This window comes from Aplidium turbinatum, chromosome 10 (genome assembly GCF_918807975.1).
Source record: "Aplidium turbinatum chromosome 10, kaAplTurb1.1, whole genome shotgun sequence".
Classification (NCBI taxonomy): domain Eukaryota; kingdom Metazoa; phylum Chordata; class Ascidiacea; order Aplousobranchia; family Polyclinidae; genus Aplidium; species Aplidium turbinatum.
The window spans coordinates 5,448,478-5,469,971 of NC_137481.1; the positions used below are offsets into that span (position 1 = coordinate 5,448,478).

At 36.9% G+C, this 21,494-nt stretch overlaps 1 protein-coding gene across 4 annotated transcripts; it reads right to left on the bottom strand.

Moving 5' to 3' along the window:
• Positions 1-1,658: 1,658 nt before the first annotated feature.
• LOC145778679 (uncharacterized) lies at positions 1,659-8,158 on the bottom strand. Of its 4 annotated transcripts, none has more exons than XM_082590225.1 (6): positions 8,058-8,158; positions 7,645-7,780; positions 5,711-5,977; positions 5,061-5,236; positions 4,107-4,346; positions 1,659-3,897 (listed from the first exon to the last, which is right to left on the bottom strand). In XM_082590225.1, the coding sequence occupies exons 3-6, from the start codon at positions 5,963-5,965 to the stop codon at positions 3,003-3,005; spliced, it is 1,566 nt and encodes a 521-aa protein (XP_082446351.1). In that variant the 5' UTR covers positions 5,966-5,977; positions 7,645-7,780; positions 8,058-8,158; the 3' UTR covers positions 1,659-3,002. The 4 variants fall into 4 exon arrangements, with proteins under 4 accessions (XP_082446351.1, XP_082446352.1, XP_082446350.1 ...); XM_082590226.1 differs by having other exon boundaries at positions 5,711-5,966; positions 8,068-8,156; XM_082590224.1 differs by having other exon boundaries at positions 8,068-8,156.
• Between the last annotated feature and the right edge of the window lie 13,336 nt (positions 8,159-21,494).

Below are 21,494 nucleotides of genomic sequence, written 5' to 3' on the forward strand. Positions count from 1 at the left end.
GCGGCTCTCGTTGACCCCTGAAAATCCCACAAAAAAATATAAAAAAATCTATTTATAATAACTAGGGCGATTATTTTATGACTTGTCAAAATTGTTTGCCAAGTCAAAATTGTTTACAAACTGTATTGTCGTTGTGTCGTAGAGGTTGCATTGTCAGTGAAATTTTCATTTTACATCTTACACAGTGATGTCAGGTTGTTTTTTTGAAAACAAGAAAGTGAATCTAAGAAACAAGCCCAAAACAGGCAAATCAACACAAAGACAAGCCCAATAATTTGCAACCAATACCAATTAGCACAAAGCACGCTTAAAGCACACATAGGCTATCCGCTAAAGCACACGTTAATTACTTGAGTGTTTTCATGCGGCTCCATACGTACTCTGAAGTTTGAAATTCGGCCCCGACACCAAAAAAGGTTGGGAACCACTGCCCTAGGCCATTGAGTAGCCTACTTGATGGATGTGTACTCCCACCACTCTTGTTGTTTCCGCTGTGCGCTTTGCTTTAACTTGTGATTCAGTTTTTTTTAATCTGACATTTCAATTCTTGTGCAGTTCTTTCGTGTGGGTGCACCTTTGTTGAGATAATTAACGATAGGCTACCTCTACGGTTTTTCCGTGACTCTTCTACGCTGCAGTATCAGCGTTGATAAAAAAAACAATGCTTTTGTAGCGGACGTCGTCCGATAGAAGAAAAGCTCTCGGGCGCTAGAGAGAAAGCTCTCGGGCGCTACACTTTTGTATTGCTGCTTTGTTCAATGCGAACTAACACAGTCATGTGAGAACGTTTACAGTAGATTTTTATTGTTAAGTTGGCTTGAATTGAGAGAGAGAAAGAGGAAACTTACTTTTATTTCGTCTGTTGCAAGAATAGTAGCCTACGGTACAATTATAGGCTACGAATAAAGTAGCACCATAGCAATCTAGATACCACAACAGACAGGATGCAGCAAAAACTATATCAGTTACCTAGTCAGCTGCTTCCCAGTTCTTAATGTGACAAATGTCAAGCATCGGAAAATTATGTTGAAACAAGATAGGCCGATGTTCAGTAAAAACGAAAGAAAAAAAAAAGAAGTCATGTGCTGCTGAAGTGAAGTTAATTTGTCTCCAGGTCTCAATTTATCACCAATCTAGTTTTTAGATTTGGACCTGGAGAGTGAAAACTTTGCTGCTTAACTTTGAAAAGCGGGAAAATTTTATTTATAACAGACTGAAAAACTCTTTTTGGATGCTTGATAGTTTTGCATAGTTTACTATTAAAATTATAAGTCAGTGATACAGGCCCTGCCAGAGTGTCCGCTTGCTGTTGTTGTCCATAAATTATTTCATGCACTATTACACTATGTGTGCGGCGTGACAGCCGCATAAAAGCGGGAAAAGAGACGTAGCTTATGTAGCTCGCGAGCAGCAGTTTGGCTAGGCCTGACATACAGTACTGTAGTTGCTTAGGAGTGAGATTTAAGTCACAGTAGAAGTAAAGGCAGAACAGAATAATAAATTAATCAATCTTTGTGCCTACCTTTATATACGTCATGGAGCTTCTTGCCAAGACACAGCCAGGAGCTTTCGATGGAAAGCAAACCAAGGCCCTTCAACTCTCGAATAGTTTGACGCCTGCACTACTCGACTACGCAGGTGACAAAACTTCATTGCATTACATCTTCATGTATTTTCAAATAAAGGTTGCAGTCGTCTACAGACGTTGATCCAATGAAAAAATACGTCATTTGCTACTAGGGTTTCATCTCTGTCATTAACCACAGAAGATCATCATACACGTTGTCCCATTTCACAATGATTTCAAATCAATCGATAAAACAATACTTTGTGGAAGGGTGGACACAGTAGAGTTGACAGAGGTTCTAGACCCTAGAACCACATAAAAGTATCCTTTAGAATCTAGGGGCTGCTTTTAGACCCGGAATAACTTTAGGGGCACTTAAACTTTGGAAGTGTCTTGGTTTAAGGCCTGAGGATCTCATTGGTACCGGGCCCAAATTAGCCTCTAAACGGCCCTGAGAATAAGACACTAGCGTTATGTATAATCCTTTGACATTGTGAAAGCTTTACCTACATTTAATTTTGTGGTATTCGGCGTTGTTTAAATGTCTTATGATTCTTTTAGTAGAAAAAGAGTATCAGAATTGTCATATTGGGTTATAGGCTGACAACATGAGTCATACGGGGAAGGGTAAAGAAACGAAGGCCCCTGCTTTCACTGATATTAGCACCAATCTTTCAACCAACCACTAACAAAAGGTAGGCTACAATGTGTTTAGACAGCACACACAACAACAGCCTTCTAATGGCATCATGTGACAATAAAGAGTTTCACAGTTGCTGACCAATCGAAAGCCATTGACCTCATAGGCATACACAAAATGAGCAGCACAAGAGATTCGAAAAGCAACAACACCATAAAGTTAACAGACGATAATTCGTCACTGATCTCTTGTGGGGATTCGTCTTCTACCAAGCACCATGTTTTGCCTACGTCAGTAATTGAAAAGCTCTGAACGACAAAAGGCCTTATTAAAAACAAGAAAGCATGGTAGTTGATTACAACTTTTTATAAATGAACAATAGACCTCTGTCTCTTAGCCAAGAGTTCTTGCTTAATAGTAGTTCTTGCTTAATAATACCATTTTACTGATTGAAATAAGTGCAATGCAAAGATTTGTCAGCATGACATGCAGCAAAAAACGTATGTATGAAAACAAACTAAAAAGCATAAAATTGTGACAAAAACACCTTTTTCATTGTGTTCTCAGCTAACACAAGGGGAATGTATTGATTAAAATGACGAGTAGAACACGTGATGATAAGTGCTGACAGTTTGACTAATGTCGTCATTTACATAAGCATAGCAGAACATGCAACATGGAATGTTGTTTTAGTTATTTAAGATATGCGTGTGCTGAAGTTTCAAGGTCACAACATAATTTCGATATCAACAACTCAACATCTTCACTAACGACTAAACGTTGATGGTTGAGTAATTACTTCTTCTTTCTTCTGCGCGAACCTGGAAAATGATCCGGCAAGTACTTCTTTCGTTTTTTCAACTCTTCTTTGACGTTCAAGCCGAATCTCATATTCACAGCTGGACCCCAAATCTCGTTGTTTGCCAAGTACAAAGCTTGGATGATTAGATCGTGAAGTTCACGTCCCAAAGTTCTTGGCTCATCAAAATCTTGAATTGCAAATACGGCAAACTGTTCTCTTCGTGCTAGAGCAAGTAGAATACGAAGTTCTACGAGCAAAGCCGTTGAGTTTGGAGTGAAGGTCTCCATTGAACTAAAGTCTTCATACAACTTTTTCAACTTGGAGCAGTGTCCTTCATTTTCATCTAAAAATCGATGAAGTAATCCATCGTCTGCAGCACCAACATAAACTTGACTGCGGTTTCCAACGTCAGGAAGTATTGTTGACACTGTTTCATTTACCACAATAAGATACATGAGATTTTTTGTTGATTCTGGATTAAAGTCATCTGATAAGGGATGGCTTAGTTTTTTGATCAAAGTTTTTACTTTTGGGTCAATCCACTTGAGTTCAGCTGGAAATTCAAAACCTAACTCACTGCAAACTGACGTTTGAATACCCCACTTTTGCCACGAGAACTTGGGCTCGTCACGTGCGCGAATCGGAATGGATGTATCGCTATCACTGTCTTTCCGATATGGATCTTTCTTGACGAAAACGTTTTCAGGGCAAAAGTCTTCTGGAACGACGTGTCCTGTGGGATTTAACCTATGTTGCAAGTCAACTATATCAGCCTTCTGCTCGAACAATTCTGTTTGTATGTGCATCTTACGAACTACCCCTTTAGCAAACTGTTTCGGTAAAAAGAAGAAATCGAAAGGTTTATATTCACCACTCTGGGTATTCCACCTGAAAACATACAAATACTGACTGGTAAGCAGAGTTTCAGTAACAAGAGTGTTAGTACCGATGAAATTGAATAACTACGGTTTTATTGCCATCCAAGAGAGCATTTTTATTCGTTTGCGAACTTGCGCGTTGACTGTTTTGGTGTCATTTGATAAAAATCAGATTAGTCAAACACAAAGGCACTTTGATCGATACACTAATATTCATACCTTATGTTGTATTGCTGCTTTATTAGATTAACTGCAATTTTCTTTGGAGTCTTTGATCGAAATGGCTTTAAGATATCAGGAGGTCCTTCAGCAATACTAACTATTTCTCTTAAGGCTGCCTTTTCCGCGAATTCCATAGAAGTTCCATTTTCCGTTACAGACTTAGGTATATAACGGGTAAGATCTTTGCAGGCGAGGATTTCTTCCAATTTTCCGTCTTTTTCTTCCTCTCCAATTTTCCTGCCAAAATAAAAGTTTTTTAATCAGAAATCGAAAATTATTTTGTCTGTGGAGCAATATTTTAGCTTTCCCATACAACTCATCATTAAAGATGTAAATTTTAGCTTTTTTAATTTTTTTCGTTGGTTATTTTATATGGGGTACTTTGTTATATGGGTTTTATGGTTTTTGCTTGGGTTTTAACCTAAGTTTAAACTGAAAAAGTAGCCTTTTCTTAATGTACGAGTAGAAACCATTAAAAATATAGAAAATGCCGAATGAGAACGGATGGCCTCATTGGCATGACATATTGATTGTATTGCTTTAGCCAACTGTAAGTTTCCAAAATCCAACGCGTACTTGGCAGCGACCTAAATGCCAAAAAGTTTTTCGTAGCACCTTCAAATGACCATCAATCGAAGAAGACAGCACCGGGTAAACCCTGCCCTTTGCAAAAATATATAAACTTGAATAAACAATTGAGATCTCTCTCTCTGTGTAGGTATCATAGCTGATATAGCCCTCGATGTGCAAGGATGTACGGTTTGTCTTACATACATATTATTAAAAATAAGTAAAGTGATGAAACGACTCAAGTCCTACGAAGAGCTGAAGTTGAAATGTTTGTTTAGCTATAATACTGTTCAATTATTTCACTCACTACAGTTTCGTCCCAAACAGCAAGTCATGGGACTTAAGTCATGGACAAGTTGATTTGCTGTCTGAGATGCTTACCTTAAATCAATCGTCATTGTGATGTCATTGTTGCCGAATAGAGCTTCTTCCAACTTCAGCAAAATCGCCTTTTTGATGAGCAAAGTTTGCTTTTGACGCTTGTGAAGATGCAAGGATTCCAATAATTGCTCCAAGTTGGTTTTAGTTTTCGGTGGCTTCTTTTCTTTTATCTTTTTCTAAAATAAAGTATCTTTTGAATGTTTTTATTACAGATAATTAGAATAATAATTGAATTAACCAGCTTTTCAATCAGCATTTTGTATCATTTTTACTTTATATAACTGTAAAGCTGAGTTAAAACCACTCTAATCACCTTTTTGAAATTTTAAATTAGCGTTAAAATTGTGCAGTTAAATGGTCAAAGCATCTTTTCGGGTTAAAGTTTGTTGGTAGGCTAAACAAATTGATGTACGTGATTTGCATTTTTTTAAAAACCCTTTTTTGTCACGTTAACTTTGCAGTGACAAAATTTGCAAAATAATTTGTTCTTAAACGTTGACATAATTTCAAAATCATATTCATACTGCAGTCGTATATGCAAGTATCAAATTTTTTTTTCAGAAATTAAATACTAAAAAACTATTTTAAGATTATAATGTGTGGATTGCAAACTTTCGTGAATTTTTTTTCCATCGCTGAAAGCTATTTACTTCTCTTTTGCTGTCTCCATCAAATTCATCGTATTCTTCATCGAATTCACTTTCTTCTGGGTCTTCCTCATCATCTTCCTCATCCTCATCTTCTTCTTCACTGTCACTTGATTCCCCCTGTTCCGCTCTCTTAGCCTTTGTAGCGACATCTTTCTCAATGGCGAGTTGTATCCCGTCTTTCAACTTCCCGCTGATTTGGACAAGGTCTCGGAGCATATTAACAAGCGATAGCTCACAATCTTCTGTGTCGGACATGCTGAGAATGTTCTTGAATAAGCTATTAGCAGTCATACTCAAGCGTGTTGTAAACTACCTTTATGTGAAACCGTAAGCTACAAAACGTACATTGCATCAGTAAAAACAAGGCCCATTGACAACCGATCAAATGCAAATGCAAATTTTATGATAAAATTTAATCCTTAAAAAGAAAGTCATGATGAATTTCAGTGGTAATATCATATCATTTCATACTTCACCATTAACGTGTCTCGGATAACAAACATAAATATTAATAGGTTAAATACTTTAACGTATTAACGTCCACCTTGTAGAGTACAAATGGAAGTTTAGCTAATAAATTCTTGTTTCTCTTTGAATTGACTTGTACTCTACAAGGTGGACGTTAATATGTTAAAGTATTCAACGTATTTTTTTTTTCTTAAATTTTCGACGCATAAGTATCTGCTTTACGTGGATCCTTTAACAAACTTTACGTTTATTTAAGGTTAAATGTGTCAAACCCCTTTTTAATTAATAAATATCAATGACTTATATAAAACGGAAAAGGATTGCAAAACCTTGAAATAGTTGAAAACGTTGTGTTGTGGTTGTGTAAAAAGTTGTGGTAGGCCCACTTTAGTACATGGTCGTTAATTATTTCACAAGTACAAATTTTACGTTCTTTGTCATGCTATAAGCCCAAGCCCTATTTAAGGGCTCTCATAAAGTAGCGACACTCTGTCTCCAACCTCACACGTTATTTGCACATGACCCGGGAACTGTGCTCTAAAAGCTCGCGAAAAACCGCTATCACTACAGCGAACCCACAGCATTAGGCTGAAAAAGAACGTTCAATCTACTATTTTAAAAGAATAAGCATATGAATAATAAATAAATAAATAGAAGATACCATTTAAATGTCAAAAATTATTATTTGCTAGTTCTCATGGCAATGTTCAGACGTTGCAGCCTTCTGTAATAAAAAATAGGGAAAGTAGAAGAAAAGTGGATATAAAAGAAAACGAGACGTTGTACTTCACGCAGTGCAGTGATATGGTAAGAACAGGCCAATAACTTTGTTTGGATAATTACCACGAAAACGAAGGGCTATCGAAAAATCGATTATAATTTTTATTGAGTGTGCAGTTACGTGTTGTTAGAAGTGGCCAATTGAAAGATGTCTTCGTCTAATTCCTGCAGGTTCCTGTTCCGTTGCAGACCAGGTCACACAACAGATTTTAAACGTAATTGGCTAGTTCGTGGCCTTACATGAACAGTGCAGTAAATACATACTAATGTCAAAGTAATAATGAGGTCACATCCTAAATATTGATTGATTTGATGTTCATCTTTGGACTGGGAAAACTTCTTTGAGAGGGGAATCCTGGCGATTTCACACACTTGTGGAGGCTTTGAACCACTGACACAAGGTCGGTCACCGAGATTGACAGAGTAAAGTTCCCCATTGTTGAAGTGTTGTTGTCGGGGAATTATTCCGTCCATTAAATGCCGCTAAATGGAGAGTAGTTCTTAACGTGCGTTGCTCAAGCGCACACCCCGAGAGCCGACCAGCGGCGCTTGATCTTGAGTTAGGCGAGTAACCACCGAGCTAACGGGGCGTACATTGATGACACAAAAGTGAAAATAATGTCAGTCGCATAACAAACAAAGTGATTGTAAAATAAATCAACTTTACTATTGTTTATTATGAGTACCTCCTTAAAACAGTTCTCTTTCTGTAAGTACTTCCTTAAGTTGATAACACGTATCAGCTTGTGATCACCTCACAAGTTGGCTCATAAACATGATAGAAATAGCTCCAGATATTGGAATGCTTTCAGCTATAGAAATCTGAAAGTAATTTTATCCCATAAAACTGAAGGAAAGTACATATTATCCACTAGCCTACTGTTAATACGAACAGGACAAAGCAAACGCTACCAAAGAATATATTTAAAGCGCTGCACAAATAGAGACCCAATGCCAAACTACAGCAACACAAATGCTGAAATTGATTGAAGTTTTTCTTGATTAGTTCAGTGCCATCCTAAAGACTGCCGTTTTATCTATCTTCCCTGCACTAAAAATTCTAAGTTTATGAAAGCTCATTAGTTGAACCTGTACTTACTGTAACTCACCAGACACTTAATTGCCTTTTGCTTTTCCTTCTAAAGATACATTTCTTTTCTGTACAGTACACGCCTTTTCTGAACCACATAAATTTAATCTATAACGGCAATACAACAAGCCTATACAAAGTTAAAACCCTCCTTTTATTGTTTGACAACAATACCAACAATGACGACACAATATAAAGGTCTGTCTTGTAAAGATGCCATGGTGACCGCTACTGTTACACAGAGTCTTGCGAACTCTGCAGCCTCGCGGTAGTCACAAGTGTTCCATTATATGGCCAATGAATTTAATTTCAGCTGAATTTTTTGTTATTTTACGTTACTTTTACGTTTAGTAGCAATAAAAGTTGCATTGTTGTCATGAAGGCAGGCATTGTTGCCTTTAAAAACTTTTCTTTTATTAAATAGACCGTAAATTATTCATGACAGCACCATTTGGAATGTAGAAATGCAAACAAAGAAATCTATTCTTTTGATGTGCCATTGCCAGGTTTAAACGCGACAAAACTTTCGGAATTGTTGCAAGGATCTAATGCCTCAGAAAATTTGCCATTATTCATATTTTATAACCATTTCAATTTACATTTTCGTGTTGTTTGTTGGTAAAACATTTTTATGATTTCTCTACGTATTACTATGATTTTAAATGCCCAAATCGCCAATAGAAATAGTATACAATATTCATATTAAAAGCATTCTATTTTATTCCTGAGATGTTTCTTGCTGTAAGTTATTGATTAAAATAGTATTACAGACATACTTCAACAGAGCAAGATACAACTTTGGGAAAGAAATTGCTCCCAAAATCTCCTTCGTGGCTAAGTCCCTGGTACACCAGCTTGAGCAATCCACTTAACTTTGTACAAGTAACTTCAAAGCAAGAAGTCAAGCAGATAAAGATATTCTCTACTTGAGATCTTGAGATGGACACAAATACCGGAGCGACCACTAAGTGGACAATTAGGATTTAGGAATCTTAAAAGCTTGTAGGTAATCATCAAGTATTTGTAATGACGTTAAACCACTAAAAAGCATTACTACACGCGCGTCATTTTTTTCAATGTCAATTGCTTTGATAAACCCGGGGACGGATAAACCCCAATAGAGCAGGAGCCAGGTCGATTTATTTTGACTGTCAGGGTCAGTAAGGATTGACAAGTGTTTCTAAACTGAAATTTTGTGTAGATTTCAAAAATAAACCTCTTACTTGCACTAGCCTGACCGTTTTTGTTATATTAAGCATATTCCAAGATGATACCTGACAATATCGCTATATTCGTTAGAGTGCACCATTTGCCCCCCGACCTTTAGCAAAAAGCCTGGACTTTTTTTTGCTTATGAGGTTATCTTAGAAAACAACTTTTGAAAAGTTTCATTTTGATTGGACAAAGTTTAACCCCTCCACCCGGCCATTTTCTGAGGGGACTAACGGCATTTTCTTCACATTATTGCCACTAGATGGAGATGCTTACAAGATGCAACTGCATATTTACTTTGGAAACATACCCCTCTTCATTCTGCATAATTTAAAAAAAATTAACTGAATTGGCCAATGGGAAGCAGAAATATGGGCAGTTTTGTACTCTCCCCTAGCGCAATACTGCCTCTAGTGGCCAAAACATAACAACAATTATCTCCTTAAATGTTCATCCAATTGAAGCAAAACTGGTGTCTAACCCCCCATTTTCAAGGGTGGTGGGTTTATTTTTGCTGCTAGTTTTAAAGATTCTAGCCACTAGGTGGCAGAAAACCTGCTTTTCATAAGTTTAAGCTAACGTAACCGCTTGGACTTGACTTCAAATATGCAAAGTTTCAACAAATGCAACTCATTGAGATGTATATCATTGAAAACAAACAAAGAAAGAACAGTGCAACATCTAGTATAATTGTGAATTTCACATCATAAAGGTCACACAGGTAATGAAACAGTAAACTCGCAATTAGATTGTCAGATACCATGACGCTGGATCTATTTTCCTATTTCTTTGGTTTGGTAATTTTTTTCGGGAATTCTCTACTACTTGTAAAATGTTTTGGTATCGTTCTTCCTTGAGAGCAGTCCCATGAAAATCCTGGACCAGTTTGACTCCTCGCTCTGCTGTGTCATTAACCACACTGATGTTATTCACAATTGTTTTTGCAATTTTGTAAGTCTCATTGTCATCCCAGCTTTCGATAGGTTCACTTAAAAATGCTGAGTCAATTTTCAAGATTTTAAAAAATGACTAAGAGTCTTCTCCAATATAGTCCTGGAGATCCCTGGATGTGTCTGCTGGGAGTTCATGGAAACAAGGTTTTCCAAATCCAGAGCCAAACCTTTTTGTGCACACACCGTCATTTTTAACTAAGATCATTTTTTGTGCCATCAGTTCTTTGGTTGAAGTTTTCACACTCTGACTCAAAAAAGCCAACGGTACAAGCTCTTCTGTCAGATACCACGTATGTTTTCCAAAAATTTTCAGAGCTACACCCGCAATGGCACCATCAATGGCTTGATAATTAAGGATGGAGTGAATGAACAATTGGTCATTTTTTGGAGCAGTTAATGGTTCAGGAGCAGTTAGCCACCACGGGATATAACAAAATACAACAAATTTCACAAAGCGGCAAAGTTTCAACAATTTTCTTCTGCTGCTTCTGCTGTGTTGCATGCAGTCATCGATACAGCAGATGGTGATATGTCAAAAGTAAACTTAAGTTGCACTACCACTGAGAGATATCGGGTTGAAGCAGTTCAAACAATCTCTGAAAGGATTGCAGGAAATTGGAAACCTCCATCAGTTGCCAACATCCATTGGGATGGTAAGCTTATGGACTCAAACCAACCTGTTAATGACAAAGTTTACAATTATCTTTTTTCACCCCAAGGTCTCTGCTCTCCTAAACGAGCACCCCTGCCGACTTGAATTAACACATCCGTTCTTGCCAGCCGCTCAACTTCTGATCGACGAAGTTGATAAATAAGACAACTATGCGACGAATTGGTGGTCCATAAATGAAATATTTTCGATGGAAGTCAAGTGGACCTACCACCAGACTCCATTCGTTCATCCCTGACGCCGACACCCGCAACATCGGCCTGATACTACAGACACAGGCGTGGCTACGCCTCAACCGCCGTCGCGCTTTTCTGCTCAATTATGCACCAATGAGAAATGGTCTCTTCTTCTTCTTGTAAATGTGGTGCTGAGGAACAGACCACAGACCACATCATGACCGATTGTACCATCTTCAAGCCATCTAATGGAGTAGAAGGTCTGAGTGTCTTGGATGATGAAATCAAAGTGGCAGCTCTCTATTAGCCTTCTGGCTTAGTTCAGAAACATTGTGAATGTGAGATGGTAATAGGATAGACCCTTTGCCCCAGAGGCTCACACGACGACGACGACAAATGGCATTGTATTGCATATTTAATGACGTTTCATAAATATTTGCTGTACTTTCAAACTCTTTATTTCAAACATAAGGATAATTGTCCCTTCCCAACAGTTGCTTTAGTTCTTCTACAAATTTTCTTTCTCTACGTCACTACTAGCAAGAAAAGAATTGTTTATAGACATTGCAAGTTTTTACAATCACCTTTATCAATAATTAATTTAGATGAATAACCTCAGAATTGATACAAACAGCTTTCTCGTTTATACAGCTTATGCTCATTGCTCATGTGCTATATACTGTAAGTTATTTCAATAACATACTTCAACAAAACTCGATTACTTTTATTAACGTTTGTCAATGCAAATACGGTACTTGCAATAAACTGTCGTACAAACAAAAACTCAAGTAAAAAGAAAATGTAAAACAAAATGAAAGTGGCTGTTTGAACACAGATAAAACTTGAAACTATTGAAGAACCAAGAATAAAATGAGGACAAGATGCAGCAAACTCAATAACGTCAACACTAAAAAAGGAGCTTTTCACATCATGTCAAGATGATTCAACGTAAAACATAAATACTACAGAAACAAAGTAAGATTAAATTCTTTTTATTTTGAAGACAAATGACAATGCACTAACATTGATGTTTTCTGCTTCAGAGCAATAGACAAAAGACTTCTAAAGAGCAGTTTGCTCTATATTTGTGCTTTCTGACGATTTTTTTGGTGTGCTTGTTTTTTTCTGCTTGCTGATGATTGGAATCCGTTTCTTGATCACCATTCGTTTGTGGTTGAAAGATGATTTTGTGCTATTCGTTGTGGAGACACTGTCACTACTTCCCAAAAATGTGGAAAAAGGCTTTTTGTGTTTTTTGGAAAAGGTTGACTTTACTGGAACGTTCAACTTGGATTTCTTCAAAGGACGGTGCGAAGAAGAGCTATCATCTCCAGAGATCACTTCCTTACGTGCAGGAGTTGATTGAAGAAGAGATGAAGATGTTATAGCGACGTCTGGGACAGAGCAGTTTGCTTCTTTGACATTGTGGTCTAGAAAATTACTTTCAGTCAAAGCCGGTTGTGTAGTAGTTATATTTGTGGTGTGACAATTGCGCACTAAAAACTAGCCAAGAGTAAAATTTGATTTTCTTAGAACACGTGTGAAAATCCAAACAGACATAGGCATGAACTAGGTTTATAATTAAAAAACAAATTCTGATGTCTCTCGAACTGTGCTCTGGTTCCTCGATGTTATTGAGGATGAAAAAATAAACAAGGATCCTTCACTTAGCGTCTATGGTATTTTAAACCTAGTTTTTAAACCTTATTCAATTTAAACCTATGGTGTTTTTAACCTTAGCCCCCCCGATAGCTTAGTTGGTTAGCACGTGACTTCCGGAACGAAAAAGTTTGATCAAGCGGCGCTGATTCGACTCTCGGGGTGTGCGCTTGAGCAACGCACGTTAAGGACTGCTCTCCATTCAGCGGCACCTAATGGATGGAATAATTCTCGGCAACAAGATTTCAACAATCTAAAACTTCACTATGCCGATCTCGGTGACTGGGCCTGCGTCAGTGATTAAAAGCCACTGCAGTGTGTGAAACTGCCAGGATTAAGCTCTGCAAGAAGCTTTCCCAGTCCGAGGATACAGATTCAATCAATCAAGCCTGCCACTTGCTAGCCAAAAGAACATTCCCTAGACATCATTGCCTAATGTTTGAGCAAGGGTCAAGAGAAGTTATACAGATAGCCACTTTATCTGGCCCAGATCTGGTAAAGATCTGGCCTAGATAAAGTGGCAGTCTGGATATCTCATTTCCGGCGAAGTCACTAAAAGTGACAAATCTCTTAGTTGCACTGAAATTTTCTAAATAGTAAAACAGCAAAACTGTGTTTCAAAACTTATCAATCACAAAACGCTCCTCAAATAATTCACTGGTATTAATTGGTTTATGATTTGTTTTGAGAAAAAACACAACAATCATGTTTTTTTTTAATTTTTGTTTTTTATTAGTATCAAATAAACTTATTTCAAACTTATTCAAGACATATGGTACCTTGTTTGTTGATTAGCGTTGCGTTTGCATTGGTCATATCGTTGAGACTTGGTCCTCTGTAGTAGCGGCTCAAGGAATGTCTGTGACAAAGAGTCTGCTCTGCAGTTAATGCTTTCTTAGTTTTTGCCCGTAGGCCTACAATATTTTGGCAAAACGAAACCTGTTTTCTAAAAAAAAATCCAATGCGAAATCAGGAGACATTTGCCGAATACATTGACTTAAGCAAGTTGTTTTAATTTTATAATGTTCACAATTTAAACAAATAAATCATAGATTTTATTTTTATCAATAAAATGTTACAGATTACATTTTTTTTTTGATATATGCAAATCAAACAAACTTGTATACTGTAAATAGACAACATTAGTCATTTCAGTAAACCAACGATTTAATTAATCGTTTCAATTATTGATGTAACAAGCGTGTAGATGGCATACAATAACTGACGTAGTCAGGGAGGAGGCAAAGGGAGCAATTGCCCTCATCCCAAAAAATATTTTTAATAAAAATTTCACACTCTGTTACAGCATCATTTGACAAAGTTTTATTATTAATTTAGGCTGAAAGTACCCTCAAAATGGGCAATTTATTTTCAAACTTTTGGGGAGGCCCCATATCTCCCTGTGGGTGCTCTGACTCGTTAACGGGCTCCTCACACGTACAAAAATACTGATTTGAGCCCATTTGTAAATGCCAAAGAGCTTTAATAAAGACTTACTTTACGTAGTCGCCTATGCTTTGAGTTCTTGTAGTATGCAGAATGACAAGTATAATAACAGTGAAGAATAAGAAGGTGAAGAACAGTAGACCAGCCATTTTGTATTTGTGATCAATGGGTGTTGGTGAAGGTGCTGCTGTTGTCCACTCGCCATTGCCACCTTGCTGAAGGTCATCTAGGTGTGCAAATATGCATTGTAATTTCATAACACTGTAAGTTCTGTAGAATAAAGACTAGCAGATTATTATTAAACGATAAAAAGCGTTGTAGAATAATGCGTAGCTCATGACTGAAACAACTTATTAACTCGAGAGCATAACTTTTTTTTCATAACGTTCTTTCAAGCGTCACGCAAACGTTCTCACCGTTCGGCCACGCAGCTCGGCTTTAACATACTGTTAATAGGTTCAACTCTTTACTAATAGAGAAATACTGCATAGAATTACAATCTTGGTAAGCCGTAGCAATTGGAGCTTAAAAATGCATCAGATTGCATTGACGTGGTGTGGAATTACTACCTGATAACTTCTGAGCAGCATAGTTAAATTGTGATGGATTTGCTTTGATGAGATTAGGTTGACTTTGACTCTTCTCTGTTTCAGGTCTTTCCATAGGTTGTATTGCAATAGCTGGAGTGCTAACGTGGTAAATGTCACCTTTGATGGCCCTAATATTTCGTTTTCGAGAGCATGTCTGAAACAAACCCTATCGTTGACTTATGAGATACCGACTTTTTGGATTCATGTTTGTTGTATTATTGATAATGTTGTTGTTGAACTAGCAACAAGTCCTGCCAACTTCCTAATAGATCACTAAACATGATCAATTTAGGATGATCAATCAAATTAGGATAGAATATGCAATTGATTGAGTTTCGCTTTTAGCAGCATGATCGTTGCTTACTTCACAGTTTAGATTTGAACGATCTTTTTTAGCCTGATGCTGCGAGTTTGCTGTCGCAATATCGAATTGCACTAGCTTTCGGAACACAGTTCCCTAGTCGTGTGCTATGACGAAACAGATTGTTAAACTCTACACTTTGAAGCAAGGTAGAATACGTCATATCTAGTTTAGGTTTACTCTGATAAAATGCAATGTCAATTTTTATTTAACTGTAAGTTGTTTTGGTTTTCATGAACTACAAACCAAATCCAATGATTAGCAATTGGTTGTTTCTTCCTCATCGACAATTTTCCATAACTTACTAACCGGAGTGCAAGAAGGGCTATTGGATGAACACAAGGATGCTCCACAGTGGATGTAGATATAGCGAAAGGAGTGCTTCTTCCAGCGAAATGTCAAGAAGCTGAAGAGAAAATTCTTTCCTCCAGTCTGTTCAACACGAGAAGCAACTGGTTTGCCAGCAGAAGCAGCGCAACTAAAATAATAGTGTATGATATGTTACCCCATCATGAAGCTAGAACGATTGGTACAGGATTACGTTCACTTAAGAACGAGAAACAAAATATATTGGGTGCGTAGAAATATCAAAAAAAAAAATTTTTTGGTTAGTCTATCACGTTTAAACGAACCTAATCGGGATTAGATAATATGATTCGAATGCCCAACAGCAACTTCGGTTCTGTTTTGGACCGCAGCGTAGGTGACAAATAAGATTTTTACAAATTATGATGCCACTTGTGTTTCGTTTTGTCTCACGTTTGTGTATTTGAGATGATTTGTTGGCTATACCCCCCAATAGAAAAATGTCGTTTGTAGTCTTATGTGAACAAAGCATACAGTCAAACAAAGTGAGAAAGAAAAAGAAATCAGAAGAGAAAAAAGAAACATTTACATTTGTAACCATGCTGGAAATTGGGCTAACACGAAAAACCCTCTTACTAAAAATCACATTTAAAACAATCTATTTTCTGATGTCAACAGTAGTCAACCAATGGATTGAAGAAGTATTACAAATACAATCATCTCATGTAACAATTACTTGTTAGCGTCATTGTCGAGTTTGTGTTATAGGTTTTACAATCTCAGCACTGTTTTCAATGTAAGCCAAAATCAAACAAAATATTAGAAACCTTTTAGATATCAGTGGAATGTTGTTAATAGAGCTGGGGTTGTAAGCAACGTGAGGCGATGCAGAGCAAAATACCACAAAGAGTCGGATACTAGGAGGAAGATGGTCTGATGGTTTGATCAAGACATAAACCCGTTGTCCCAACACGACTTTGGAAACTAAGGAAGAACCACAATTCTGAGGTCTGAGTGTCAACTGATTATCAAGGTACAAATTGATATTCACTTTGAAGAAACCGAATCCAGCAACTTTTGATCTAGGAGTTCTAGAAAAGCATAAAGTCGCATTATTTAATCAAATTTAAATTTATTGACTTTACCCAACAAAAAACATTATAAAGACTTCATAGACCACTCTGGTTTTGGTAAAAGCCCATCACTTGCAGGATTGTTACCGTAGGTGTAATGTGAAACTTCATACTAAGTTCTAATTTAGATTAGATGTCAACTTTGCAGTGATTAAGCCGCTAAACTATAGCTGCTTTGTATAAATAAATTCGACTTATTTTCTCACGATTGCTCTAACCATACAGTACAGCAGATATAAAATGGTTGCGCAAAACTAGATAAAAATGCTTACTCATCAACAACAGGATAAATTGGCACAGCCATCGATCTCTCTCTACTGTACAAACATGTGAAGTTGGTAATAAGTGTTGGTGGAGAGAAGGACCCATTGATTGAATGTTTGTAAATACTTCCAGATATTTCCAGCTCAGGAGACAAAATATTCATTTTGAGTCCACACTTTGAAAACGGAAATGGTAGAAACAACCTATTGATGGCAAAAAGATACAAATTAATCAGAAGTTCGTAATGATACAAACAATTTTTACTAAGCCTCTTAATCAATAAAATAGCACCCAGGGAGCACAAATTTTCATTGCAGTTCGACTAAAGCCGCTGTAAGCTTGAGTAGGTATCGGAATTAGCTATCAAATCTTTCTTGAGATGATTGACTGTACAATACACAATTGACTGTGATACAAAGTAGCTACTCTCAAAAACATTAGCTGAAAGCTTTGATTTACTTACCTGTACACCGGTGCACTGTCGCTAGAAACAGGCGCAGACACACTGCAGCCGTTAACATTTTTGTAATTCCGGAAGTAAACGACAGTGTTGTTTTCATAAGTTTGAACATCGTGTTCTAGAACAGCTTTTCCACCTAGCTCTATTGTTACAGCAAAATCATTGCATTGAACCGAAGGATGAAGAGTATCTGACGGAAGAAGAGTTTTGACAACAAATACTAACAACAGCATTAGTGTAAATAAACAATTCATTTCACCTCATGGATGGAATAATTCCCCAGTAACAACACTTCAACAATCGGAAACTTCACTCTGTGAATCTCGATAACTGGCCTTCCGTCAAAAGCCTCTACAAGTATGCGAAACTACCAGAAATAACCTATCAAGGCTTTGTCAGTCCGAGGATAAAGATTCAAAACCAACCATATGATCAAACCGAAAGTTTCAACTGTGATATGATTTTGGTCCCAGAAAGTAGAGTTCCATTCGATATTCATGACTTTGAGATATAAATATTATTACAACTGTAAGTTATCAAAGTGCTACGACTGTACCAAAACTAATCATGGCAGTTATAACATTTTTTTATTTGAAAATATTGTAAATCTTGAAAACAAAACTTGGCTATCATACGCCAATTTGCTAGATGACTGTAGAGCTCAAAACGTCATATACTTAAAAATTAATCACTTGTTGCAACTTTTTTGTTGCTCAAAGTAGAAGTTTATTTTCTCATCTTGTCAGAAATCATTGAATTTTTACTATGCCTCCTAGGCATTCTAATCACGGTTCTATGGTTAAACCTTCATTGAAGTCGCAAAAAGATATTATGCAAGTGGTCCGATGTTTAACAAAATGATGCTACAGGGTGCGCCAAAAAAACCTACCACATTTCAAACTAGGAAAAAGAGACAAAATTTATAAGCAATCAAAACATTTATTGTCTCATCTCAAAGTAAAAAAGGTTACCATTTGATGTATTTCGCTTATTTTGCTCAAAAGCCTCAATGCTGAAGCGTGCTTGCGAGCTGAACGAGTAAGAGATTGCTAAATTGATTGTTTTACAGCAAGGATGTTTGTTGGAGTTCGAACACTTCGAGGCCTTCCGGGTGGCTTTCGCTTTAGTGCTGAACCAGTAGCTCTGAAATTTTTGACCCAGAGCATTACAGATTTTCGATTGGGACCAGGATCGTTACGGTTTACTTTGAAATGAGTCTTAAAATTTCTTAATTTTCGCATTTCTAATGAAATCTTTCACAATAAATGCACGGTGTTTGCCAGTCCAGGCCATTGGCATTTCCTGTCAGACTGCTACAGCTTTGGTACAGTAACAATTTGAAATGTGGTAGGTTTTTCTGGCGCACCCTGATAATAAAACATTTTTTTATGGAAAAGACTTTATTCTCACATCTTGAATCGTCTTAACACTTATGTGCTTACGTTTTTGGCAATAATTTCCTGAAAATTCTGAAGTGCATTTACAAATGTAACTTCCATTCTTCATCAAACAACTTCCATTATTCCGACAAGCCATTTTGTCACAAGAAGAAGGTTGAGATGTTGTGGTGACAGACGTTGTGGTGTCAGACGTTGTGGTGTCAGACGTTGTGGTGTCAGACGTTGTGATGTCAGACGTTGTGGTGTCAGACGTTGTGGTGTCAGACGTTGTGGTGTCAGACGTTGTGGTGTAAGACGTTGTGGTGTCAGACGTTGTGGTGTCAGACGTTGTGGTGTCAGACGTTGTGGTGTCAGACGTTGTGGTGTCAGACGTTGTGGTGTCAGACGTTGTGGTGTCAGACGTTGTGGTGTCAAACGTTGTAGTGTCAGACGTTGTGGTGTCAGACATTGCTGTGTCAGACGTTGTGGTCACTGGTAATGGCGGAAAAGGAAAGATCTTACTTGATTGTTTGATTCCTATAAAAAGCAAACACAAGGTCACAAAAAATATTTTAAAATAATGGCAAGATAAAATAAAAAATGCACGCTTTATGACTTTAAAACATGAGACGTTTTCTCTAAAATTTTTACTTTTTTGGAAATGCATACTGGCAAGAGATAGTAAACAGACAGCTCTGTAATTTTCACTTCTTTATTGAAAAATATTTATTTGATGGAATTCGGTTAACACTGTATAATAGATTCATGGACATAATCATGGTGTCTCATGTATAAATCAAATTATGAGGTTTTTTATTTGAAAATGCAAGCTATAAATCATTTTTGCTATGCCACGCGTGCAGTTGTAACGTAAATATTACCGCACAAAAATCTTTTAAAAGCTTCTTGCAAACCAAGTTTCTCGTTTTCAGTTCGTTGTCTTTTCAAAGAACGATATTGTGCAAAGCTCGGATGCGTTGCCAACGTCTGTGCGTCGCGCAAGTCGCTCTTAAGCATTCCTGCAACAGCAGTATAACCAAGTTGAAAGTCGGGTTACTTGGATTCCTCTCGGCTATGGTCGATTTCAAAAATCAAGTTTTAAATAAATTTCGAGCTCGCATTTTTTAGATTTTTGTAAAGGTCTATCTTGCTTTTTCCCATTCGGTTCTTGGAAAATTTTATTTTTGTAGTCCTATTTTCAGAACTTTAAAAAATCTGCCATTGTTCTGAATAAAGTAAATAATGCAGGGGCTTAAGACTAAAAGCGACAATTTTAAATTAAAATCCGAAAGCATTGGATTATCCAGTAAATCAAACTTACCTAAAACGAACAGAGAACCTTTTCCGTACAGTTTCGGTTTTAAAATGTTAACCACTTCTTTCATACCGTCAAAAACGGATGAAGTCAAAACGGTATAGCGAAAAAAACCATCTTCGCTCTTATTTGACAATTCTTGCACTACTTGCACCGATTCCAAATATTCAAAAGATTCTTGAGGCAAATATTTATCAATAATCTACAGAAACCAAAATTATTGTATTATTAATTAATCGTGGTAGGATAAAAGAAAACAGGGTGAGGGCTTTTGGCCACAGGTGACAATTTTTCCAAGTTGGCAAAATCAGTCCTTTTCTGCACACTACAGCATGAAAAGGTGCCAAATGCCGACTGCTACTTTCTTCAATAAACAGCGCAAACTATCGGCGTCAAACTTGTATTCGCTAGAATTGGAAGGACAAACAAAACGCTCTATATAAAAAAATTGGTATTAGCCATTTGTTACTAAATGAGTTTAGAAAAATGCTCTGTAATATGTATATGATTCTATGCTTATATCACCACAATCAATTTCTAAAGGGTAAAAGGAAATTTTAGTGATAAAAAATGTGGTGACTTCTATTATAAAAACATTTTCAAGTTAATTAAATTTTATTTTTAATATTGCCATTTGAGTTTTTGATAGGTAATGCTTATGCAAAGTGTAAAGTTTTTCAAAATCGTCATTATATTGACCTATTACTAGAGAATGGGTTGAACGTAGACCTACTAACATTTTTAGCTTTCCCAAGTTGGTCGGTACAGTGAAGCTCTTTGTAGTTTGAAAAGCACATTGTGATGGCAGGAGATGGTAATGCTTCCACTAAATCATACAACGACTGCTTGTAATGATTCAACGCAATAGGTTGTGGGATATATTCCAATACAAACAGCACCTGCATTATTGAAATTTTAGTTAAAATTTAAACATCCACTCGGATGATCAAATTCAATCTATATTAAAGGTACATTAGTCTGACACATGAATCTTATTCGTGATCTATTGCGCGATAATTAAACTTTGTTTCGAACTTGTTCCACAACTTGTTATAAGTTGTGGATGAAATAGTCCATTAGTTGCATTTTGGATCGAGATGTATTTCAATTATAAATGTTACAACGAGCGCAATAATCTGTTGTAGGTCATGCTCTTGTCTTAGGCTACCCACTATTGTTAATGGGCTACCACCCAATACCCAAATCATAAAACAAATGCTATGAGTAGTAGCCTATCCTACATGGATTGTAGTCGGACCACTCGGCATTCGACAACTCAGCAAGTGTGTCAATTCAGCAAGTACCTACATTTCAGCTGCTGCTCAAGTCAGCAAATAAAATGTCCGTCTAGCACCGGACTTGCTTGGTCATCACTGGATCACCTATCAAGGCTTTGTCAGTCCGAGGATAAAGATTCAAAACCAAACCAATCACTTGCTAAACTAAATTTGCTGACTTGTTACATGCCAAGAGTCGGCTTGCTTAGCTTTTACGTGCTTAGGATCATCATTTATCAATTTCA